Here is a 26,504-nt window from a genome sequence, read left to right on the forward strand (position 1 = left end):
AGAAACAGACCCTTCGATCCAATCCGTCCATGCCGACCAGATATCCCAACCCAATCTAGTCCCACCTGCCAGCACCCGGCCCATATCCCTCCAAACCCTTCCTTTTCATATACCCATCCGAATGCCTTTTAAATGTTGTAATTGTACCAGCCTCCACCACTTCCTCTGGCAGCTCATTCCATACACACACCACCTTCTGTATGAAAATTTGCCTCTTAGTACCCTTTTAAATCTTTTCCCTCTCACCTTAAACCCATGCCCTCTAGGTTTGGACACCCCCACCCTGGGGAAAAGATTTGTCTATTTACCCTATCCATGCCCCTCATGATTTTATAAACCTCTATAAGGTCACCCCTCAGCCTCTGATGCTCCAGGGAGAATAGTCCCAGTCTATTCAGCCTCTCCCTATAGCTCAAACCATCCGACTCTGGCAACAAACTTGTAAATCTTTTCTGAACCCTTTCAAGTTTCACAATATCCTTCCTATAGCAGGGGGACCAAAGTTGCACACAATATTCCAGTAGTGGCCTAACCAATGAACAGCTGCAATATGACCTCCCAACTCCTATTCTCAATGCATTGACAATTAAAGGCAAGCATACCAAATGCCTTCTTCACTATCCTATTGATTACATTTCATGTAATCCTGGCCAATAAAAATATTGTAGCCTGAGGTTTGCTAATACCTAAGTGACCTACCATGGGAATTTTGTGCGCCTCTCATAAAATTTCATTCCCATACTCAGATGGAACTAAGACTTGATCAACTATTGCCCATTCCTCATCAGCTAGTATTTGAGGTGGTTTGAATTTCTTCCTTAATACTCTGTCTTTCCAGTAACAGCACTAAGGTATTATTTTCAATTCAGTCTCTGATTTGGCTGTTTGGTATAATGTTTCCAATTCCAAATCCATTTGTTTATTTGGAAGCACTAGCTTTCAGACAACTGCGCCTCATCAGGTAGTTATGGAGAATAAGACCATAAGACATAGAATTTATAGCAAAAAGATTGCAGTGTCATGCAACTGAAATGATATATTGAACAAAACTGGATTGTTGTTAAGTCTTTGATGTTTTCGAATGGGTTGCAGGTTTCGGTTCATTAATATGTAAATCCCAGAAGTTCTTGGATTTTGGGATCATCTTGGGAATTTGAATTCTTCATACTAGCTTACAATTTGTTTGAGCTTAGAATTTCTCAGCTTCAAATAACTCCTTCAGGGTTTTAACCTAATGCTACTTGTCTGGAACTTTTAAAATTAACTCCTTAAGCACCGGGTACCTAACAATATTTACCTACTTGCCTTTTCAGGCACAACTGTTTGACATATTTATGTTTTTTTAGTTCATTTGTGAGATCTGGGCGTTGATATCTGGCCAGCATTTATTGCCTTTCCCTCGTTGTCCTTGAGAAGGTGATGGTGAGCTGCCTTCTTGAACCATTGCCTTCTACTTGTTGTGGGTATGCCATTAGGAAGTCCATTCCAGGAGTGTTACCCAGCGACAGTGAAGGAACGGCAATATATTTCCAAGTCAGGATGATGAGTGGCTTGGAGGGGAATTTGAAGATGATGGTGTTGCCATGTATCTGCTTCCCTTGACCTTCCAGATAGAAGTGATCGTGGGTGTGGAAGTGCTGTCTGAGGATCTTTTGTGAATTTCTGCAGTACATCTTGTCAATTGTACACACTGCTGCTACTGAGTGACAGTGGTGGAGGGAGTGAATTCTTGTGGTTGTGGTGCCAGGCAAGTGGAAAGCTTTGTCCTGGGTGTTGTTGCAGCTGCACCCATGTCCGTGCTAGCTCTTTGGCAGAGCAAGTCCCCTATTCCCACAGCTTTGCCAGTTCCTTGTTGCCCTGCGATTTATTTCTCCTCAGATTGTATTGAATTCTCTCTTCAAGAAATCAATTAAATCTGGCTCCACCATGCTGTCAGGTGGAGATTTCCAGACTTTAACCATATGTGCTTCACAACGTTTTTTCCTCAGATCACTACAGCAACTTTTGCCATTTATCTTAAATCAGTGCCCTCTGGTTCTCATCAACAAGAATGATTTCTCCCAATCTGCTCTGTCCAACCCCTCATGATTTTGAAAACCCTGTCATGAATATCCTTTTACTATTCTCCTTTTACAGGAGAACAGCCCAGGATTTACCAATATATCCACCGTACTGAAATTCACTAAAACTGGAATTTCTGCACCATTTCTAGTATCTTTACATCTTTCCTAAATTGTTATGTCCAGAATTAACCTTTATAGAGGTTTTTCATAACTTGCTTCCCTTCCTGACTTCCTGACATAAGTGTAACCACTCATGGATTGCACCATCTTTCTGAGGGGAATTTGGAATGAATAAATATGCTGCTTTGCCCGTATGAATGAATAATAATTTTTAAAGCCCTATTTACAAAGGCCAACACCCTGTCTGGGTTATTACCCTGCTCTGCAATAATCTGTGCACGTTTCCAGGACAAAGTAGCCCACTTGACCGGCACCACATCTGCCCAGTAGCAGAGTGTGTACCATCTACAAGATGCAAACATTCACCAGAGAAGCTTAGCCAGCTCCCTCCATGTGGAAGCACTCAACCACTTACATGTAGAAGAACAAAGGCAGCAGATACATGGGAGTACCACCAACTGCAAGCCACTCACCATCCTGACTTGGAAATTTATAGCTATTCTTTCACTGTCGCTGGGTCAACATCTTGAAATTGCCTCCCTAAGGGCATTGTGGGTCAACTTACAACACATGGACTGCAGCAGTTCAAAAAGGCAGTTCACCACCACCACTACACCAAGTCCAGTTAATTAATACAGGGTAAAGAAAGACAGTGATCTGAGCACTAACCCCAGGAAACCTCAAGATATATCTTCCTTCAGTTTGTTAAATACTGTTCACTACTACTCTCTGTTTCCTGTCACTCAGTTAAAGTTATATTTATTCTTCTACTGTTCCTCTTATTCCATGAGATTCAACTATGCTGACACACATGTAATGTAGTATTTTATCCAAAGCAACTTTAAAGTCTATGATGACTACATTATCTGCATGACCTTCATCAAGACCAGCTATCATGTCATGGATTCAAAAGGCAGAATCTTCGGGTTTGATGGGTGTCTTGCAGGTTACCTAAATAAGTGCTGAGAAAGCCCCGTTGACTCTTGTGAGGATGGTCATAGTATCTATTGCCCATCAGGCACTAGAAAGGACAGCAGCAGGCCATTGTCTAGAAAGAGGTCCCAGGGCAAGGTAACCTTCCTGACACAAGCTGCCAGCCAACCAGAGATTAGAAACTCCAGTACTCAGCAACATCACAGGTGATGGGAGAGCAACTGCATGGACTACAAACCCAAGCTACTCTTAACTGACACCGACCTCTCCAAGTGTCTGTTGATTTTATGCTTCTAGAACCTTACCCCATATTGATTTTAACTGGGCCTATAGTTGCTCAGAAGATCCTTAACCTCAGAGAAAAACTCAAGAAAGTTAATTGAACACCATATTGGCTTAATAAATCTGAGCTGAGTTTTCTTAATGAATCCAAATTTTGCAAGCCTCTGTTTATTTTATCCTGAATTATCATGTTTGAAAACTTGCCTGCAATTGATATGAAATTGATTTGTTGGACTTACCATTACACCATTTTTTGAACAAAGGTGTAACGTTTGCAATTCTCCAGGCCTCTAGCAGTACCTCTGTATCTAAGGAATATTGAAAGATTATGCAATTTCCACCATTATTATTGGAGGTGTGCCTCCTTTGGCCCTGGTGACTTAGCAACTTTAAACATAGCCAGTGTCTCCTCTTTATCATTTTTTATCATCACGTCTAGTGCCACAACTACCTTTTCCTTCATTGTGGCTTAAGTGGTATTTTCATCCTTAATAAAAGCAGATGTAAAGAATTCAGTTAGTATTGCAGATATTCCTCCTGCATAAATCTCCATTTTGAGCCCAAATTAGCCCCACATTTATCACAGTATAAAAGGTAAAAGCCATTTAGATTTCCTTTCATGTTAGCTGCCACCCTCACATGTCAGAAGTAAGACTTGAACTCACAACTCTCCGAGTCAGAGGCTAGAGTTCTAGCACTCAGTCAGGGCAACGCTTAAATTATGGATATGCATTACTGAGAAAGACATCCACGCACCCAACTATTTTCGCATCCTTCAGCAACTGAACTTGGCTGCTTTAAACTGCCCACGTTTTTTTAGAATTCTCTAGAAAGAAAATTGGGTGAAGAAATGGTTTCTGATCTCAGATTGCACATGCCCAGCACATTTTATGTTCTCTCTGAAGGACCCATTCCTGTCAGTTCTGGCTGAACAAAATGTAGTTGCTTCACAGAAATTATGCCAATTACTTCTGTGTAATATTGTATTCTAAGATTGCTGTTGTACTGTGGGAATAGCATTCTAGAGCCACGGATTAATAATGTGTGGGTTAATTTGAAAATTAACTCATTTTTAAACATGGTATTTAATCTAGTATCAGTAAAGTCAGATGGTCAGAAAACTCCAACTAGTTCACTAAGATTCTTAAGTATAGGAAATCTACCATGCTTACCCAGTCTGACCTACATAGAGTCATAGAGATATACAGCACAGAAATAGACCCTTCGGTCCAACTCGTCCATGCTGACCAGGTATCCGAAATTAATCTAGTTCCATTTGCCACAACCCTTTTTGATGTTGTAATTGTACCATGTTGTTTAAAATTGGAATAACAAAAAAAGCCAGCCTTGCCAGCACTTGAAGGTTGAATTTCTAAGAAGGTAACACGTCAGTAGGATTTTCTGTGCTGCTGCGATTCAATGGAACATGATCTGAAACATCATTATCTCAGGCAAGTTTCTTCATTCAGGGTGTAGCAGGTGGCCAGGACATTTTCTAGTTTCTTTCCAAGTTTCTTAAGTGTTAAAAGTTTCCTCAGTAAGTGAGCAATTAGTTTGCAGAATTTAAAAAGTTCACTGTTAAGTTATGCAGCTAAGGGAATTCACTTTAGGAGTTAAGAGCTGTTTCTGTTCAGAGGTAGCTGAATCAGGACTGTGCTAATTACCCAATGTATTCCACCTCCCCCCTCCTCCTCTCTGCTTCCCCCTTTGTCCCCAGACGACAGAGCAAATGACCCTTTTCCTGCTACAAGACTAGGTAGCCTGGCTGGACCAGACGCAGGTCCCCTGACGCCCGAGCTGCTAACTCAACAGATGAAAGAACAGGGCTTCTTAAAAAAAAGAGAAAATGAAGGAGAATGTTGTTCTATTTGAAATCAGGACCAACCGACATTATCCACTGTTTGCTTTTCTTTCGGGCCAAAGCAGACCAGCTCTCTGTCAGTGTTGTGATTAAACACCACTCTCACTCTGCCTGCAGCATTTAGCAACCCTTCAGGAGGCTGTAAAAAGGAAAAGGAGAAAACTAATATCAGTGGATCTGTCACTTTATCTGAGAGACTTTTGCTAAATAAGGGGAGAATCTATAGGACAATTGGGTATTTTCTTCGTGAAATAAAATACAGATTCAACAGTACTTCCTTAAGGATATGAGGAAAAATTCTAATTGGGACTTGGTTCCTATAAAGCAAGTATTTCAGAGACTGTGATTGACCCCATTGAAAGCACCCAATATCCACAGAAAAAAAATTAAGTTACTTAATGCAAAAGCTTAGTTGACTTGCAGAGACTAATCGGCGTGGAGCCCTGAAATCTAGTATTAATGTGGGTCAAGCTTTATATATATTTTAATTAAAAGCTTATTTGGCTCACAATTTATTTAATCTGGAGTGAAGTGGCATCGAGTGGTCACAAACTGCATTCCTGCCTTTGGAGAGAGGTTTGATTTTCTTCTCTCTCCCTGGACCTGTCTTGGGATCAGGTTTATTTGTACAAAAACCTAAAAGCGTAGCACGTGTGTTGTAAATGGAGCTCTGTTCTACGGCAGCCCATCACTTTCAGTGTGCTGCTTGGGCAGGGAGAGCTTTTTCTCCTTGTTCCTTGCCTGCACTGCCTCACAACGCTCACGCAGAGCAATGATGTTGAGCAGTAATGAATGAAGGAGTGTTTTTACCCAAGAGGTTAGGAAGTCAGTATTTGTGGTCGCAGAAGGTAAAAGCCAGATGCTGCTGTAGATTTAGACATGCAATGATCTAAATAACCTTAATGAAACAACTTTGATTCAACTGTACATCCCTGTGCAAACTTGCATAAATTGAACCTTGCATGATGGGAGCTTTAACTGTTGGTTTATTTTTGCTGGTTTGAGGATCACATCTCTTCAATGCACCACTGTCTTTGTCACTTGCATTTCCATTTTGGAAACATTCTGGAACACTAAGCAGCCTATGTAAGATGTTTGTGGCTGTGATTCAGTGGGAATTTGGTGATAAGCGAGCATTTCACTCACTTATCTTCATGGTCAGGCCAATTTACATGTAGTCAACAGACTAAAATGTCAATCTAGACTGATTATGGCCCAAGACTGCACAGTGGAAGTTGAACCCACAACCCAATACTGACTGAGTCGCAGCCTGTACCAGATGAGCAACAGTCTGGTGCCGTTTGTGGTGAGTTACTTTTGTTTTCAGGTCATAATTAGTAACGAGATTTCAGTTCCTTCTGCATTCCAATCCCTTCTAGGATCCTGCGACGAATGTTATCCTGGAACAGGAACAAAGAATATTTCATTTACTCAAAAAAAAGCAAGTTTCCTTATACATCACAGGGCAACTGACTTTTATAGCTCGGATTCATTCAGAACTGGCACATTCACTGCTTGCTGCACTTTTCAAATAAATTTGCAAATTGCCACACGTAAACTGGAGAGAGTTCTCATGAGGTGTGCAATGACTGAGATGGTTTACGTGACACAGACTCCTGTTTCCATGGAGCACTGTACACTTTGAGAAGAGCAGGCGTAGAAATTATGAAAAGAGACATAAAGAGAAGGCCAATTTCAGGGAGCCAAACCCCCAACAATGTCTGGCCCAGCTTAACCAGATACACTGGTTTTGACTCCTTGGTGTTCAATAGAGACAGTTCCAACAATTGTTCTCCATTCACACCCCTGCAAGTCACTTAACCTGAGGCCTATAATTTGATTCTATAGGAAGGAGAGCAAGCTGTCCGGGGGGGTGGGGGGTTGGTGGGGGGGGTGGGTGGGGGGGGGGGGGGGGGTGGGGGGGGTTGGGGGGGGTGGTGGGTGGGTGGGGGGGTACAATAGCATGCTCAGCTAATCAGATGAGGAACCAATTTCAGGCTATCTGATTGAGATTGGAGAAGCTTTGCAGGCCTGGATTGGTTATGTTTGCAAACCTGGTCCTGTTCAATTTCTCGGCTGCAAGCGTTACTCAAAACATACTACGTTATGATAGTTTAGCTGAAGCCTTGCTTTGCCAATTATAACTTCTTTTTGGCTTATGCTGGCTCTACTTCTGAGGTCTGCTCCAGATGAGGAGGCTGGGTAAATTGGCACCATTTAACATTTGCGTCAATCACTTGGACAGATATAGATTTAAATTTTTTTCTCACGCAGTTGAACCCACTGTAAATCTTAACTGTCCCCTGTTGCTCTGTAGTACGAACATCCATTGAATAACTCGAAAGTATAAGATACTGTAACCCTTGGGTGTTTGTTACAAAGGAATGGACACCAGCGAAGTTGGAAGTGTTATGCTCAAACCTGCCACCTTTAAGAGCCCTTGCTGAGATAGCTTGTGCAATTGCAGTCGAAGCATTTTATGTTAGGTATAGGAGTGCCAGCTGTGAATAAAGGCTTACTCATAAATCCCTGAACTCTGCAGGGATTTGGGGGAATAGTGGGAAAGAGCAATGAGTCAAAATGTTTGAGTGGCTTTTGCCAGTTGATACAGTCCAAATAAAGTAACTCCTCTCTTGTCTAACCATTCATCTGGAGTATGTATTAAGCTGCTGTCTCTTCTAACTAAAATATGCTTTTTTTTTTGTCTGCACCTAGTCTTGCTGTCCCAGCATCCAGGATCCAAACCTGTCCTTAGACTGAGCTCAATAATTTAAAATCTCACCCAAGTGAAAGACACCAGTCACTCCTCCGAGCACAAGTTATTTGTGGTTTCATTTGAATTTTTTTGTTTGCCCAGCAAGTTAAGAACGAGATCCAACCACATCCCAATGAAGTAGGCGAGGGGAAAGGCTAAAGCATGGAGAAAAGCCCAACTCAGCCTGAGATTGTACTTCTTCTGCCTGTTGACTGGTTCCTCTCTCCAAATCTCTCGTCTATTGAGTGGGTGATGGTGAATCTGCTCTTGTTGTTGTGGTGGGGAAAGGTGTTCCCACATTTCTGTTAGATTAAGAAGTTGCAATCTATTGACAGCAACAGTGAGAAATAATGATATATGTCCAACTTGAGAGGCTGGGTGTTTTTACAAGCAAATCTTCCGATGTATCTGCTGTCCTTAAAATCCGAGATGGTGGTGGTTGCAGGTTTAGGGGAGGCTGCTGAAGGAGCTTTGGCAAGTTGTTGCAGTACCTCCCAGGTTGTGCAGCCGTTGTGTGTCAGTGTAGAGGGTGCAGATGTTTAATAGAGTGGATGGGCCACCAGTCAAAGGGGATGAGGATTGCTGGATCCTCTTCCAATTGAACTCATTCAGGCTGTGGAAATCGTTCCATCACAATCCTGGCTTGGACATGGTGGAGAATTAGCAATGCTGTATGCTGCAACCATATAAGTTCTACTGATTGGACACACACTGGGAACAGTCCACTAACATCAGGATTCCATGGGGGCAGACATAACCAGGCCTTCCATTTATGATCATTATTCAAAACCTTCCAGTGAATACCGTGCTCAAACAAACATGAGACTCAGAATTGATGGGTCTTGGAGGTGAATGGGGTTGAATAATCTATTGGCACCTATCCAACTCCACTGAAAAGGGTGGCCATTTGAGTATACTTGTTTTCAAGAAGAAGGTAGATATAGTTCTTTATGGCTAAAGGGATCAAGGGATATGAAGGGAGGGTGGGATTAGGGTATTAAGTTTGATAATTGAATGATGGTGCAAGTTTGAGGGGTCAGTTGGCTTACTCCTGCTCCTATCTTCTGTGATACTATGCAATACTGAAAAGCTGTGAGCATCCAATGTCAGGAAATACTTTAAGATTAGGAAAGAAAAGGCTGGGCCCCAAGTGAATTTACCTGTCTCTTTGTGAAGGGGAGTCCTACAGAATTGGGCTTCACGTCTCTGTTATATGTCTGTCAGGAAGAGTCGAGTTTGCGTTGCAGAATGAAATACTTTCCTAACTTGAGTGATTTGGAATCAGGTATAGTACAATAAGCAGGAGAACAAAGCCTTTGAATTTGATGCAATACTGTGTCATAAACCCAACATCTAGGGTATAGAATCCCTTACCACAGCACTATCTCCATTTTACATACAACCACCCTGGTGGCTGTTGTCAGTATACCTCCAATAGGGTGTTTCACTGAGTGTGGCAATCCTTATGCTATGTCACATAATGTAAGAAACTGAGCATCACATTGAACAATCCAACAGACATTTATTACAACAAACTACAATGTACAAATGTTACATTTCTCGGCAGGTACTTAACGGTTTGGGTAAACATGAAGGTACTGGTTTACACAGAGGAGTCTCATCCAGCGGAGCGTCATACTTCAGGTGTTCTGAAATAAGATGAGTGTAAGTCAGGAAGCTGCTGAGGAGAGAGAAGCAGAGTTAACATTTCAAATCAGTGATCTTTCATAAAAATTGGAAACTATTTTCTGTACAGAACAGAGAAAGGAGGAGGCACGAGCTAAAAAGGAAGGTTTGTGTTTGCATGGAAGGCAGGAAAGATTAACTAAGTAATATGAAGATGGTGCAAGACAAGGTACTGAGACAATTAAATAAACAATACATAGGTTTTCAGGAACTTTAACTGACAAACCGCAGAGCTGTTACTAACAGCTGCTGTCATGAGTATTACATTAAGCCTCCCAGAAGCTGGGTACCTCCCACATAGTTGAGATAGGATCTTCCAACCACCAGGGGGAGACAATATTCAGCCTATCAGTCCAAACTATGTTGAAATGCAAATTTCAGAAGTCAAAGCCCAATGTGTTCATCTATTAAACAAGAAACATAAAGAAATAGAATTAGTTAACGTTTCTAGACATCACCACAACGTAGTCAAGTTGCGATACACTGAGCAGAATTAAATGATGAAAGAGGCTTATCTAATTGACTCCAATCTCCAAAACCATTTCATTTTTGTTTTGCTCTGTCCTTTCTTCAGGCATGAGGCACAAAGTGGCCACCAAGAGCCAGATCACCCACTGACCAATCAGAAAGCAGAAGAGGCAGATGACGAGGACGATGAGGAGGAACTTGAGGAAGACGATGAAGAGGAGGATGAGAGCATGACAGAAAAATCCCAGGATGACCCTGTTTCACCGAAGACTGATGCCAGAGTCCAGTATAGAGAAAATGAAGAGGAACATCATGCCCCACTCACCCTGGGTTATGAGCAGGCTCACAGGTTTGTGAAACCCATACAGCTGTTGTCTTCATGTATTCTTCCTCATATCCTCATCAAAAGCATGCTACCCATCCTAAGAATGGTTGGTTTAACAGGTGTGGGTTGAGAAGTCCACAAGGTGATGGAGTGGTCTCATACTCTGCTGGTTCTGTTTTCCTAAGAATCAAAGTGCCTGAACATTAAATTAAACTGGTCAGTCTCATTGCTGCACTCATAGATGTAAACCTCGTGTAAGAATACAAACTGATTTAGCCCATTCACACTGCGCTTAACCTACTAACTCATCCATGGGACTGCAAAGGTCTTCAGGGCTCTTGCACCACCCTCGAAGGAACATTTGTCTGAACTTTATTTCTGATCCTTTCAGTATCCATGATCAGATTCTTGCAGCAGTAAATATATTACTGAGACAGGAGTTATAAGGAGAGGCTGGATAGGTTGGGACTTTTTTCCCCCAGAGTGCAGGAAGTTGAGGGGTGACCTTTTTGAGGTGTATAAAATAATGAGTGGCATAGACAAGGTGAATAGCCAAGGCCTATTCCCCAAGGTAGGGGACTCCAAAACTACAGGGCACAGGTTTAAGGTGAGAGGGGAAAGCTTTAAAAGAGGGCTGAGGTGCAACTTTTTCACACAGAAGGCGGTGTGTGTACAGAATGAGGAAATGTCAATTGCCCGTAGTGTTAGGTGAAAGGGTAAATGTAGGGGAATGGGTCTGGGTGGGTTGCTCTTAGGAGGGTCGGTGTGGGCTTGTTGGGCCAAAGGGCCTGTTTCCACACTGTAAGCAATCTAATCTAATAATCTAATGCAGGCACAATTACATCATTTTTAAAAAATTTGGACAGGTACGTGAATAGGAAAGATTTAGAGGGAATGGGCAAGTGGGACTAGTTTAGTTTGAGAAACCATGCTTGAGTTAGACTGAAGGGTAGGTTTCCTTCCTGTATGACTCTATTGGGTCAGGTCATAACAAGTACATTGTAATCAAATCAGGGTGGTACCACATCCAATTCTCAATCCAGCCAAGCCCTTACACCCTTTTTCCTGCATTTTCTCAAATCTTCAAATAGTTTATGTTGGGTGAAGGTGATGGTACAGTATTTTGATCTGTACTATGTTCCTGGTTTGGAAGCATGTGACAGTGTTAAAGGATGATTAAAATGGGGAGAGTGTTCCATTCCTCAGCACCGATATAATCTGCTGTTCAAAGCCCCTCAGTCTTCACATACGCACAAACAAACATGGCAGCTCAGACCCGCAAGCTGAAGTATTCTGTACATCAGAAGCAATTGCAGAAGATTTCATGCCAAGCACGTCAAAATGTGACACATATATATAGTTAAATTGGAATCTGCAGACTGTTTGTATCCTCTGTGGACTCCATTTTATGCCATCAAGACTAGAGATTTAAATTGGCCTGTCACAACTTTGTCTGAAAGATTAAGCACCAAGAGTGGCATCATGGGGATTCTATACTCCAGCGGTGAGAGGAGACTGATGCAATCACAATTGCCTTTGCAATTTGTTTCCAATTTTGCTGAAACTAGTCTTTGAATTCTGCAACATTACGCTCAGATAATTGTCTACTCGAAATCCAATTTAACCGAACAGTTTTGATCTGCTTTCTGCTATACAAGAGATATAAACTTGTTTTTGGCACGTTGCCATGTTACATCTGAATCTCACAGTTCAGTATGTGACATTAGCAGGACTTTGAGGCGAAGATTCAATCTCACATACACTACACGGCCTGTTTCAGTCCTAATCAGGCAGAAGGAGGAATTTAATGCCACCCCAGTGACGTGTTTGGAGGTCGGGGGGGCGGGGGGGGGGCTACTTGATTGCGTGGGAGGGTGTAGGATGGGTATCCCACTGTCCAATTAAATATGGGGGTGGGTACTGAAGGTCTGTGGATGACCCTCAGGCCTGGATGCTTAAGGACCCTTGAGGACCTTAACTGTGTAATTAATACCCCGTTTAAGGGCAACATCTCTTTTCCAAAGGGGGGGGGGGAGTCTCCACATGGGAAGCTTAGAAAAGCACACCATGTTGACTTTACTTGCTGTTCTACTGGCTGTTATCTTGCTCAAATGCACTCCATGCTGGATTAACGAGCTCAACATTGGGAAGGGAGGGGAGAGGGTTCACCCCCCTCCCTTTCCTGCAATCCTCACCCCACCTACACTCACCTTTGGCCTGGGCTCATGTTGCTTCTGGCCCTCTCTAGTGACAATGGAGACCTGTCAGTCTCTGATTAGTCAGCAGCTCATGTTGAAGGGGGTGACATTTCTGCTCATGGAGCCCTTATGCAGCTGGTGGGTGAGACCATTGTCACAAACTTTAACTTCCACCCAGAATCCCAATAGCCTAGGCCCTTCACTCAACATTTATTCCATAGACACATGATCAAAGTTACACCCATAATATGAAATTCCAGTGGATGCAGTTACACCAATTATTACAATTCAAATGTTAAAATTTGGTCATTCAAACTGCATGTGAAACTGATCACAGTTACTCCAATTAACTACAAACCCAACAGGCCTACTCAGGCACTGTGTAGAAAAGCCCAAATCTGTCTAAGTATAATTAACCAAATTACTTCTCAGGTACTTAATGGTAATGGTGGAAATTGTACTCTTTAGCCTTCCAGGGCCAAAGTTCAGTGATTTACCACTAAAATTTCCCAGATTGTTTCCCTACCTTTTCATTCAATGCTCACCCTTTGGCCCTAGTGCTAAAGAAAGCCCAGAGGGAAAAGTCAGTTTAAAGAAAAGTAATATTTGGAAATGAACACACTGCTTGTTACTGGACCTTCATGTTAAAGTATACCAGACGAGTCTGAGCAGTGTGTCTCATTTTCCAAAATGAACTGTTTTTTCCTTCTGGGAGTGGAGAGTATTGCAAATCGAACCGTATTATTGAATGTCTTCTGTAGACAGGCCTTAATGTGGATTGGCAAGAGACAGAACACCTCCTTGAGAGCACTCACCTCAATCAAGGGAAGGCCCAAAATCATCTTTTGGGGCAACTGGGGATCAGTGATAAATGGATCTTGTCAACATCACTCACATCTCGAAAAGAAAGAAAGATTTCTTACCCAACACAATTGTAAAGTAGTGCCTAACTAAAGAAGTGATAGAAATTCTATGAAAGTCACATACTGCACTCTGAGCCACGGATGTAACGGCTTGGTAAAACCTCTAGTATCTTGCCAGCATGATGAACATTTAACTCTTTAAAATGGACCAGCAACAGTAAAGACGCTCCTATTGGTGTTTTGTTCACTGTGTGTGTCATCATGCTACAAACATCCCCATCCCCATCCCATCATGCTTGGGTGACACCATTCACTGCACCTCCTTCTATCGTCAACCTGCCGTGTATGTGGACTGTGCTGTGCAACCCTTGCATGTGCATGCAAAGATTGAGCCAGCAGCGCTGACTCTGATTGGCTGAGTTGTGTGAGGTCAGAAGGGCTAACATGGGGTCACCTTCCCCCTCCCCCTGATCATTGGCACAGGTGTATTGCTGAGGATGAAGCTGGCCTGCTGGCCTTGGACCAGATAGCGAATTTCACAAAGGGGCTGGACCTACGTAAGGCAGCAGAGGAGCAGTACGAGGTGAAAGAGGCCGCAGTCTTTAATTCCACCTTAGACTCCGAAGCAATAAAAGAGACACTGTACAGGCAGGCTAAAACTCAGGTATGGTATTCTACAGCAGACACACATTCTCAGTGATGAGTGACATTTTTGACTGTGTTTATTTCACAAAGCTGAGTCTTGGCAGTAGAGCACAAACATATAGGGATACACATACAGGATCACACACGCACAGGAACACACGCACAGGAACACACACACAGGAACACACACACAGGAACACACATACAGGGATGTACACTTACAGGGATGCACACGTACAGGAATACATACGTACAGGGACACACGTACATGGACACACGTACACGGACACACACAGGGACACATACATACATACATGGACACATACGTACAGGAATACACACGCACAGGAACACACACACCCATGCACAGGAACACACACACAGGAACACACACGCACAGGAACATACACGTATACAGGAATACACGCACAGGAACACACGTACAGGGACACGTACAGGAATACACACGTACAGGGACATACACGTACAGGAATACACACGTACAGGAATACACACGTACAGGGACACACACGTACAGGAATACACACGTACAGAGACACACACGTACAGGGACACACGTACAGAAACACACATATACAGGAATACATATGTACAGAGACACACACGTACAGGGACACACACGTACAGGAACATGTGCAGGAATACACACGTACAGGGACACACACAGGAACACACACATACAGGGACACACACGTAAAGGGACACACACACGTACAGGAACACGCAGACGCGCAGGAACATGTAGGCATTCAGGAACACGTAGGCGCACAGAAACACACAGATGCACAGGAATACAGGCACACAGATGTATAGAAATACAGACACACAGGAATTCAGATGGACAGGAACACACAGACTCACAGGAACATCGATGTACAGGAACATAGAGACATACATGAGCACACAGATGCACAGGAATACAGACATACAGGAATACAGACATACAGGAACACAGATGTACAGGAATACAGCCATACAGGAATACAGACATACAGGAACACACAGATGTACAGGAACACACAGGTGTACAGGAATATTGGCGTACTGGAACACACAGGCATACTAGAACACACAGATGAACAGGAACACACAGACGTACAGGAACACACAGACATACAGGAACACAGGCATGCAGGAACACACATGCGTACAGAAATGCAGGTGTACTGAAAGACACATACGTACAGGAACACACACAGACGTACAGGATCACACAGACATACAGGAACACACATATGTCCAGGTATACAGACGTACTGGAACACACAGATGTACTTGAACACACACACACATACAGGAATACACAGACTTACAGGAACACAGATGTGCAGGAACACACACATACAGGAACACAAAGACGTAAAGAAACACCAACACACAGGAACACACACACACACACATAGAAATATACACACTTGCACCAGAACACACACACTGACACTCACTCACTCTCGGCTTTGACCCACATGTCAATATGGATTAGAGGTTTGATTTATTGAATGCGATTTTTGATCCTGCAACCAACTTAAAAGTTAAACTCTGCAGTTACTATCGATCATTTTGATTTGGGTGTTGGAGTTAAATGGGCAATGTTGATTCCTGCCAATTACACATCTTTCCCAATTTTAGCTTCCAATCACTTCAATCAAAATGGAGACCAGGTGTACAATAGACAACTGCTTTGATACAGATTGCCAAGTGATCCCAACTCTGTAGTTTGTGACCACAAAGTCTGTAACACTCAGAGATGAAAGTACTACAGCAGAGTACACAGTTTAGTTGCATACGTTTCAAAGTAAATGATATTGTAAAAATTGGAGTCACAGGTTGAATACAGAACTGCTGAACTATCAGTATATTGTATACTGTGACAAAGAAATATTATGTACACTATGATGGAACAGTACCACATAAACCATGAACAGACTTTCTGACATAGCAAGATGATATATATGCAGTGAGAGAACATTTTGATGTACACTGTGATGGAGCAGAATGGCATATAATGTGTCAGAACAATAATAAACACACTGTAATTGGGGAGTGTGACATACACTGGATGTAATGGTACAAGATACACTGTGATAGAGCAAAACAACACGCACTGAGGGAAGTATACAGTTTATACAGTGGTGTGATATATGTTAAGCAATAGGATATATACTATGATAGTCCTTCTACTGATAGAGAAAACTTGCCATTAATTATATTTTAAGCTTATGCAATCTTGCTTTTATCTTTTGAATTGATTTTTAATAAAGGATGCAATTTATGTGGCTAAATGTTCTTAAGATGACCTTGTTTATTCCTGGACTCCTGAAAATGGATTAAATAGTTGTATCTACACAATTGTTAACATATTTTAGCCTATTAGAGTCTTGGATTATAGTATTTATAAATGGTAAAATATCTTAACTGGACTTGGGAAAACAAGTACCGCTATAAGGTGGGAGTTCGTTCTCATGCAATCCTGCATTATAAGAAAACTGTTTAATAGCAGCACCATTTAAACTAATGGGGCTGGAATCCCATTATAACCAATACATGCTTTAAAACTTTGCGCTTTAGAAACAGTCCCCAGTTCGTCAATTGTGTTATAGTGAATTTGTGTTAACGAAATGCACATTATAGCAGAACAATCTGTATAAACTTTGTTTACGCATAGTAATTAATCAAAGGAAGATAATCTGAAATTAGCCGAGGGAATCTTGGTCACTCTCCATGTATTGGATAATCGCAGTGTATAAGCTGACAGTCTATGGGTTACTTGTCACTGCCATAGACTCAGGGTTAGACAGTAACATCTTTGGATAAAAGATGAGACCAGGGCATGCCTCAACATTTATCTGCCTCTTACTAATACACTAATACAGCTCTGGATCTTACTGTAACTGAGAATGTCTGTGTCAAAAAGCTTTATGAAACTATCTATTGTCAATTTGTTCCTTTTGTTGTATCATCCGTGGTATAGAAATCCAATAACATAGGCTCAATTGCCTTTCACCTTTCATTGCCACCCAACAATACAAAGAATCGAATCCTTCCACCAAGTGTCTCACAAACTTTGAAAGATTATTTGTGGACCAAGGGAGATTAAAGCTTCTCTCCCACTTCATATCCATATAAACCTCAGGTGAAATTTTAACTAATACAAAGCCCACTCACATTTACAGTGTTAAATTCAGGCTCCTCGGGTCCAGATGATGGTATTCAAATCTACAATCTTCAGTTAAACAGTTAACTAAATGGTTACAACACCTGATGGGATACGAGGCAAGGTTTTAACATGAGTCAGCACTGAGTTAGTTGATCCCAGCCGTGATGTTAAGGAGGGCAGAGGGATAAATTGATGGTGTTTCCTGCTCTTTGCTTACCATCGATTGAGGACCACTTTACGTTACCAACACAGGTTAGCAAAGGGTGGGATTGGAGTAACCTGTCCAACTGGAATTTCTTTTCTCTTTCCCCCATCAACATTCTCAGTCTTGGCTCATTCATGGACAAAGATCACATGTGAACTTACTGATAGGTCTGTATGCATAGACCAGTCCAGCAGACAAGAGGAGCAATGAAAGATGGCAGGAGCACTGGGAAAAAGAGGGGAAGTTTCCAATTGATAGCCATATATAGCCTTAAAATAACAGCACTGCCATTCTCCTCTGAAGTTGGAATAATACCCAATGTTTTAATACTGACAGAGTGAAAGGAGGACAGAGGGCCAGGAGTTGGTTTGCTCCATGTGTTCCAATAATCTGTTACTCAGCATTTCTGTACTTTCTCTGGGGTTGCCATCAATCTTCCATAGAACTATCAGATGGCGATTAGGACAATGCCTCAGAAATTCATAGAATAACACAGCAGAAAAGGTTATTACGCCAATTGCATCTATGCTAGCCCTCTGTGGTTAAAATGACATTGTATAAAATGCTGCCATTTAATAGATGTGCAATTAATGCTGTCTTTCTTTTGTTCTCCACTTCCCCCAATTGGAAACCACAGACTTATGCCATGATGCTTTCATTCTCTGAGAATGCTTCCCTCCATCCATCGTCCCAGAACTCTCTGGATGCTTGGCTGAACATAGCAGGAGCTACACCGGAGTCGGGAACCTTTCATCAAATCAACCACGTGTGAGAGAGAGAGAGAGAGAGAGAGAGAGAGACAGAGAGATAGAGAGCTCCAGCAAAGCGAGATGTGGGCCTGACGTAGCTGGGCAGGGCGGGGCTGTTGTGGGGTAGGGGGCTGTGGATGCTGGCATCAAAAAGGTGTGGCTGCTGAAAGCTCAGATACCTCCATCTCCCCTCCCCCCTCCCCACCTCCCCCTTCAGCTGACCTCAAGAGGCCTTACACACTTTCATTCCTTCGGTCGAAACTGAATGATGTTGCCGACCTTAAATTCCCGAAGATATTTATTCCTGTTATATAATTTTTTTGCACAAATATATAGTTGGGGCTGCAGCTTAAAATAAAGAAGTTAAGAATATTAATACACAGGGGCCAGTCAAGCTATGGGAAGAAAGAGATTCGTCCCTTGATAAAGGTATCCTGCTTGTTCATCTATATCCCATCTTACTTTGCATCATTGTATTCTATTCTAATTTAAATTATTTGTAGAAATAAGCAGGGGAGTCAATTCTGCAATAATGAACATGTAAATAAAAAAGCCTGCATTCTCTCAACCTTCCTTCCCCCAACCTCATTCGAAATCTCTCTCCTAGGCATTATTTCCCTTCTATAACAAACAGTATTGTGTCTTGAACTCTTAGCTGTCACGAGAGTGATTTAAAAATATTAATATAATTACCTAGAGAAGGACCAAACTTTGTGTAATGATGTTGTATAATAACTGTTAAATAGAGAGTTGCTTGTGCCAAACATGGTAGGTTGTCCTTCTAGCTGCAGATTCCCAGACAATCAAATTGGTTTTTTTTTTGTTTATTCTATTTAGTCATAGGCTTTATTGAATTTCTTCCTGTCCATTAGTGTTTATGTCCTTGCTATTTATTCTTTAGACAATTTCCTTGCAGATGCCCCGCTTGTAACAAAAAAAACCTCCAAAAATGTGAATTATATTTCTTTTCTTTTTAATGTAAGCATTTTTGTGTGGCATGCGATGTGAAAGTGCCAAACATTTGAGATGGGAGTTTGGTGGGGGTCGATTTTTTTTTGAACTCAGTATTTTATTTAAAAGATCTGATCCTGTTGTTAGATTTAATTCTTTCCAAGGAAACAAATGAGAAGAACGAGAGGAGAATAGGCCTCGGCTGTTGTAGTTTCCATGGCAACTAATTATCAAGAAAAAAATTAAAAGAATAAAGAGACCTTTTGCTTTGAAAAAGCTCCTGTAAATACTTGTGTAAAAGCCAGCAATTTCTTTTGTCCCCTGAAGTGACTCAAGTTGGTGCTGAATGATTCACTGATTCCTCTCAGCAACTGTGGACTCAGGTAATCAGGAAGGATACCGGTTCCATGCAATTATTACTTTGCACGATTGTCGGCATGTCCCTAGGTTTTTTTCCGTTTATGTTGTAATGAACCAAGCCAGCAGTGTAAATGTACAAAAATAACCCCTCAAAAAACTGTTTATCTTTTGCTGTTTTAAGCAGCCAGTTAATTTGATAAATTCTGTAGCTGTGACATTCCATATTTTTCTGTTGTACGTGTTGCCATTGTTCCCTCTTTCCAAAATGGTTTCACACACACTCTACCTTTTCTTTAAGCGACCGAGCAACAATCTGACATGGGCCAACCGGATCCTGCAGCCTGCCTTCTCAAGACAATCTTGTTTTCTAATAACTTTCCAAGCAGTTTGATGGTGCCTTCATGCATGTGCTGGGCAATATTTCTTATTAAGCTGTCCCAGTTCAAGGTGAGGTACAAATCTGATGTTTCTTTTAAGAATCCATTTTTCACTTCATTGAAAAACACCTAGTTGGAGGTCATGAGCAATACTCTGTAATAACAAGGCAATTTTATGCCTACAGTCTCATCCTATAGCTTTTCCTTTGATACAATGCGTGTTAATAAATACCACTTAACTATATTTACTTTTCACCTTTCCTTGGCTATGAAATATCCAGCCCCTTCCCTGGAGAGCTGTTCAGCAGATTAAGACAGTTGTCTTATACAGCTATTCAACTATTTGGTGAGAATAGACAATCATTGAATTGCAACCATGTCACTGAGTAGAATTAGGTTAACTGATGGTGGAATGGTCCTTGTCAGTGTTTAAAATACATGGAACAAAATAGCAGGTCACCCTGTTCAATTTGAAACCAATCTTCAGCTGCATGATCTTGATTAATTTCAGATTCCCTTATGAAAATAACTCTGCCCAATGACCGGAACAAGAATTTTGAAGGTATTGACATTTGCCAAGTAATATACTGTGGACATTGTTTGCCCACAGCTATGTCTCCCAAATGGTCATTCTTCTCTGTCAAGCCTAGACAATGAAAATCTTTGAAGAGAAGTCTGTAGCTGATTCTGTCCCATACATGTCACATCTATACACAAGCACTTTGAAGCATTTGGGTGGGAATCAGGAGGAGCATCTTGGTCCCTCTCAGAAGGCCAGGAATATGGTGATCATTTTTGTTGTTGTTGTAAACTAACTTCTTAATTAACCTGAAGCCAAGGTGGGCAAGTGGGAAAGCTCACCTATGAGATTTACCAACATGTTTTCATTTAGATAAGAGCACTTTTATAATTTTAGAAAGACAAAGGACAAACAGACCCTCCCAAAAGGATCTGGTTTTCCAGAAACTCTCTGAGGTTCATGATGCATCACATTGCATTGAGTTGTTAGGTTTCCACAGGCCTTGTCCACTATTCCACACTTAGCCTGCTCACAGCTTGACTGCTCACTTTCACTTCTATTCATACATTTTCACTCTCCTTCCTTATCTCAACTTCATTCCTTATCTTCCCCTTTTAACTTTGTCCTAACCTCTTCACCCTCTTTCCACATCCAAATTATTTTTCCCAAACTCCATTCCTTACCCCAACATTCATTCACAACTCTTCACTCCCATTCCTCACCTTCACCATCATCTTTAGCGAGCTTGCTTCCTCTAATCACAATTATAGACAATAGGTGCAGGAGTAGGCCAATCTGCCCTTTGGGCCTGCACCACCATTCATTATGATCATGGCTGATCATCCTCAATCAGTATCCTGTTCCTGCCTTATCCCCATAACCCTTGATTACTTGAAATAAAAAGCCATACTTTGAGGTCTTGCTACAGTCTTATCTGATCAAAATATCCTGTTCCAGAAATAGTAGCTACTCCTTGATCTCTAAAATTTTAAAGAAATGTTTCAGACCAAACCATTGTCAGATCTTTTTGGCTACTTTTGATCATTGAAAAAAAGCATCCTATCGGGATGCATCACAGTGTGGTTTGGCAACTGTTCTTCACAAGACCGAAGGAAACTGAAGAGAGTTGTGAACACAGCCCAGTCCATCATGCAAACCAGCCTCCCATCCACTGACTTCACCTCTACTTCCTGCTGCCTAGGGAAATCAACCAATATCATCCAAAACCCTTCCCACCCTCGTTATACTCTCTTCCAACCTCTTCCCTCAGGCAGAAGATCTAAAATTTTGCATGCACATGCAAATAGATTCAAGAACAGCTTCTTCCCCACTGTTATCAGACTTCTGAATAGACCTCTTTAATGTTAATGTTGATCTCTCTCTACACCTTCTCAGCAGCTGTACCCTGCACTCTGCTCTGTTACCCTGATGCACTTGTACAGTACGATCTGTCTGTGAAGCACACAAGACAACACATTCCACTGTACCTCGGTACACATGATGGTAACAAATCAAATCAAAATTGGAGGCTGCTGGTCAGCCAGTCGGGCTTTTGCATTTATCACACCGCCTGCCCCATTTAGTAATTCTCGTGGAAGGCAACTAGCACTTAGAATGTGAGTCAGCACATTTCAGACAACATGCACAGGCCCAACATTCCACTGCAACTTACCTCATAAACAAATCATTCCTATGACACTCAGGCTGATTCTTTTCTTACACTGGAGTGATGGAGCATAGGGAAGATGTACCAAGGATCCTTTAATATGTCATCCACTGTGAATAGGATTAGAGATCTTTAAGGCAGAGGGGGATGTGGTATTTGCTCACTGTCAGGCAAATACAGTTTTGCTTCACAACACTACTAAGGTTTCCGTGGGGAATCAGCCCTGGACTTTACATACCAAGGAAGACTGTAGCTCTTGCTTAGCACATGGAAGAATGGTCTATTCTCTCACTTGAAAGAGGGTGACCAATGATAAATAGCCTTAAAGAAGAAAGGCCAAATCTCACACATACCAATGACTACCAGGCATAACAGGCTGGTGTTTGATAAATACCAGAAATACACCAGCAATGATAATAACACTTGAAAACTGTTTTTCCAGTGATTCACAGCACTGGTTACATTTTGATCTATTGAGGGTGCAGTTGGCCTTTGGTGAAAGTGGGAATTAGACATCAGCGAGTTCATGTTGTCAAGGGGTAACAGTAATATCACCATCATCCCAGAAGGCTGCTCCCTCATTAGAGTTAGACAACTGATGGTAGTTTAACCCGAGAGTCACCACATTGCACGCAAGGGTTAGGGTTGAGAACGGTGGGATCTTTATGGTAACCTCAACTGGTACAGAAATTGAACCCATGCTTTTGGTGTCACTCTGCACTGGAAAGCAGCTATTCAACCAACTGAGCTAACCAACCCCCATTTTCACAGCATGTTGTACACTGCACCTGACTTCTATTTACATTGTCAAAGTCCAATTTCACTCTCACCAGTTTGTTTTCACACTTGCAGGTAGAGTGCCTTGTGCATTTCAAGGTAATATGCAGTTAGCTTCTATCTGCCAGTTGCAGGCTGGCTTCCTTTGCTCTTATGTTAATATTAGTGTCCTTAAATCTGGACTGTGGACCCTGGAAGGTAATTGTCTTACCTGCAAGGTCTGCTATTAGCAGGCAATATGTGTATATAGCACTTCGAGTTTATTTTGACCTATAAGTAAGTGTTAGTCAATAGATGCATCCAGCCTGATGACTAAAAGGAGTTCCATTGATTTTGGGCAGCTAGGCCTTTGTTAGTCTTGCAAATTTTTAACAATGGTGTGATCTCATGTTGGAATCATTCTCATTTTGATTCTTGATGTGTTGCTTAAAAGTTTCACTTTTTATAAAATGGTTTCCAATGTAAACCCCAAGGAGGACAGTTGGCACAAATGCACTAAGGAAAGATTAGAAAACTTTCCATGAAAATTCCACTGCTCCTAGAGTCAGGCATGTGTCAATCCCAGCACGATGCACTTGCAAATTCCTTGCACTGATGGCTGCATTAGGAAATGCCCAGTGATCAATAGGCAAATCTATTGCCATGGAAGCTTCAGGTATTCCTCTACTCATCCATCAAGTTGACCTTTGCCATTCATATGGGAAGAATTCTAATAAACACATTGTCTGGAGGAATCATAAATGCAGTATAGTTAAGATTTCATGACACCCGGTGCACTAAGGATATCTTCCCTGGCATGGATGACCCCTGGTAACTCATATTCAGAGTGAGACAGGCTCAGTGATGTATCTCACTGACATCCTTGAATTCTTTCCCAACTTTCCACTGTAACTTTAGAGTGGCTGCGAGATGGGAATGGAGGAGGACTGAAGGTGGTCTTATCGGTAATTTGACTAAAATAAGATATGTACTACTGTTCTATTTCAGGGTCAAAGTTGGAAAGCAGTCCCCTAAACACGAGAAGCAGACACAAGTTCTGCTGTTCACTATTAGGTCACGTGATTTACAAATGTATTATTTCTTCGCTTTGATCATTTGAGCCCTGGTAGGTTCAACATGAAGGAAATAAAAAAGCTAAGCTGTCTCCTCCCCAACCCATTCATTCCTCCCCAGATATGCCTCAATCTCTATTTATGTCCTAGCTTTATCCTTACATGTCCCAACAAATCATTGCGTGTTTTTTTTTTTATTTCTATACATTTTAAACTGTGTAGTGTTTAAAAAAATAGTCATTGTAAGTGGTTAGATTTCATTAACCAGAAAATGTTTAAGGATTACAATGATGGTGCTTGTTTCCTTTCTGTTTGGGTTGTATATTGCTTACAATAAGTTTTAAAAAAATCGTCTTCAACAAAAAAATGGAAAAAAATTGGCTGTGCATGGCTTGTGTTTAGCTGTTGGTGTGTTTCTTGTGATGAAAATACTGTAGGGATGCACTTACTTGTATATGTTGTTAGGCATTGTCCAAAGTTAGGAGTCTTTAACTGCCCATACACAGCAGGGCGTTTTGTTAATAAGCTGAATAGTTTAACACAAAATAAAACATACACATATATACATACATACACACACACACATGTATACACACACACACACAAATCATTGCTTGTGGGAGAGACAAGAGTATAGGAAAATGAAAGTGAGTGATTCACAGAGAAAATAAATCCATTCATTTTGATGCTTGTGATACAGTTATTACCTGGAGAAATGAAAAAAAAATCCAACCTGATTCCTATGTTTATGATGTAGAGTAGGAATGTATACCAAATGTAATCTTTCAAAATGCTACAATGAATTTATACACAAGATTGATATGCAATAAACCTGTGTGCTTTTTATATTAAAAGGGCTTCAGTGTGTTTTTCATGAGTTCACTGCTAAGGCTGTCTGAGGTGGTTAAAGAGTCGTTTAACGTACACACAGGCACATAATCTGAATAGAGATGTCAGTTTTCCATTGCTTTGCCCCTTGTTAAGAGCTGCAACATCATCCACAATGGTTCAATCTTAGATTCACTGAGCCGTGTGGCCCTCAGCCGACAAAGCATCAAGCTCTCAGTGTCAGACTTACATTTTCCTTTGTTATCTTCACACTTGACTACTTCAGTGTTTTCCAAGTCGGCCTTCCATCTTCTACTGTGAATACCCTAGTAATCAGCCTGCACTCAGACCGACATTGGCTCCTGGTCCAGTCACACCACAATTTAAAATCTTCATCTTTGTTTCCAAATCGCTCCATGACTCAGACTCTTCCTAGCTCTGCAGGCTTTCCAACATTACAAGTTTTCAAAATCGCTGCATCTCTTGTGGGAAGTTATTTTAATCACTCTAGTGTCTGTGGCAGCAATGTCAACTGGACTCTGTAATTTCCTATAGAGACATCAATGCTTGCTCGTTCTCTCTCTCTTCCTGAAGATATTCTTTAACATCCATTTTTTTTTGCCCATATCTTTGGTTACCTGCTCTTGGCAAATTGCACACAGTATTGTTGAATGTTTGATCATGCTCATGTGAAGCCACTGAGGATATTTCATTATTATGAAAAATGCTGTATGAACTCAAATTGAGTTATGGAGGTTGACAGCACAGAAAAAGGCCCTTCAGCCTACCAGGTGTGGGCCAGACAACAATCACCAACTAACTCTTGGAAGCCCGTTTGCTGTAATTATTTGAGAATTTCCCTTTGCAACAAAAGCAATTAGGCCCAAGATCATTCATCCGTAGTCATTATGGGTCAACATTATAAAGGAAGAATTGCATTTGTATAATATCTTTCACAACGTTCCAAGAACTTTATTGTCAACAAAATATTTTACGACATGGGGTAAACCCTCCTACAAAATTTAAAACCAGCGTCCGAGAAAAGATTTATCCCATGCAGTAATCTGTAAAAAATTGAATGGCCAAGACTATTTAAAATAGAAATTAACAACTTTATTTCTTAAAGTATAACAGAGAATAATTAACTAACCACTATTTATAATTTCTTCCCCAACCTGTCTTTAGAGTTTGCTATTTTTGGGGGGTATAATTTAAACTGATTGGCCAAGTTCAAATTTGTTTTTGTCTCCAGGCAACAAGCTAATCGAGTTGTTCGACTAAGTGTTACATTGTTACCTTATTGAGAACACTTGGTGCTCTGTCCTGTAGTTCTGCTGCTTTTAACTCTCTTAAAGTACACCCACATCCTCATAACAATATTATTGACATGTAGAGACTTTAGGAAACATGGCAGATAATTTGTGTAAGTAAGGCCTCATAAACAACAAGGAACTGACCAGATTATGTGCTTTCTTGGTTTAGTCACTCTTCCCTCCAACAATAAATGTGAGGAGTTCATAGTCTTCTTCAACCTTCCTCTGCAGTTCCCACTGACAAAACTTCCTGTAGTTCAGCCTCTGCTCTAGCCCTGAACTCAAATCTTTCTCCATTTACTCGCCTATCTCCCCATTCCCTCTCTGAA

At 41.4% G+C, this 26,504-nt stretch overlaps 1 protein-coding gene and 1 long non-coding RNA gene across 14 annotated transcripts in view; one reads left to right on the forward strand and one right to left on the reverse strand.

Moving 5' to 3' along the window:
• The window catches only part of prdm16 (PR domain containing 16), a 716,406-nt gene extending 691,524 nt beyond the window's left edge, over positions 1 to 24,882 (forward strand). For 12 of the 13 annotated variants that reach the window (XM_043676051.2, XM_043676053.2, XM_043676055.2 and 9 more), the window contains 3 exons: positions 10,275 to 10,517; positions 14,038 to 14,218; positions 18,220 to 24,882. In XM_043676051.2, coding sequence (XP_043531986.2) covers positions 10,275 to 10,517; positions 14,038 to 14,218; positions 18,220 to 18,354 — 559 coding nt within the window. In that variant the 3' untranslated portion in view covers positions 18,355 to 24,882. The remainder of the gene's footprint in view (positions 1 to 10,274; positions 10,518 to 14,037; positions 14,219 to 18,219) is intronic. The other variant, XM_043676062.2, reaches the window with a different exon arrangement.
• LOC148139768 (uncharacterized) overlaps positions 9,482 to 26,504 on the reverse strand; it is a 34,934-nt gene continuing 17,911 nt past the window's right edge. The window contains exons 4-5 of the long non-coding RNA XR_015753442.1: positions 10,494 to 10,689; positions 9,482 to 9,663 (exon numbers count right to left, since the gene is read on the reverse strand). This is a non-coding gene — a long non-coding RNA (uncharacterized LOC148139768). The remainder of the gene's footprint in view (positions 9,664 to 10,493; positions 10,690 to 26,504) is intronic.

This window comes from Chiloscyllium plagiosum, unplaced genomic scaffold, assembly GCF_037043375.1.
Source record: "Chiloscyllium plagiosum isolate Xiang-an unplaced genomic scaffold, Cpla_swu_hap1 HiC_scaffold_37, whole genome shotgun sequence".
In the NCBI taxonomy this organism is placed as follows: domain Eukaryota; kingdom Metazoa; phylum Chordata; class Chondrichthyes; order Orectolobiformes; family Hemiscylliidae; genus Chiloscyllium; species Chiloscyllium plagiosum.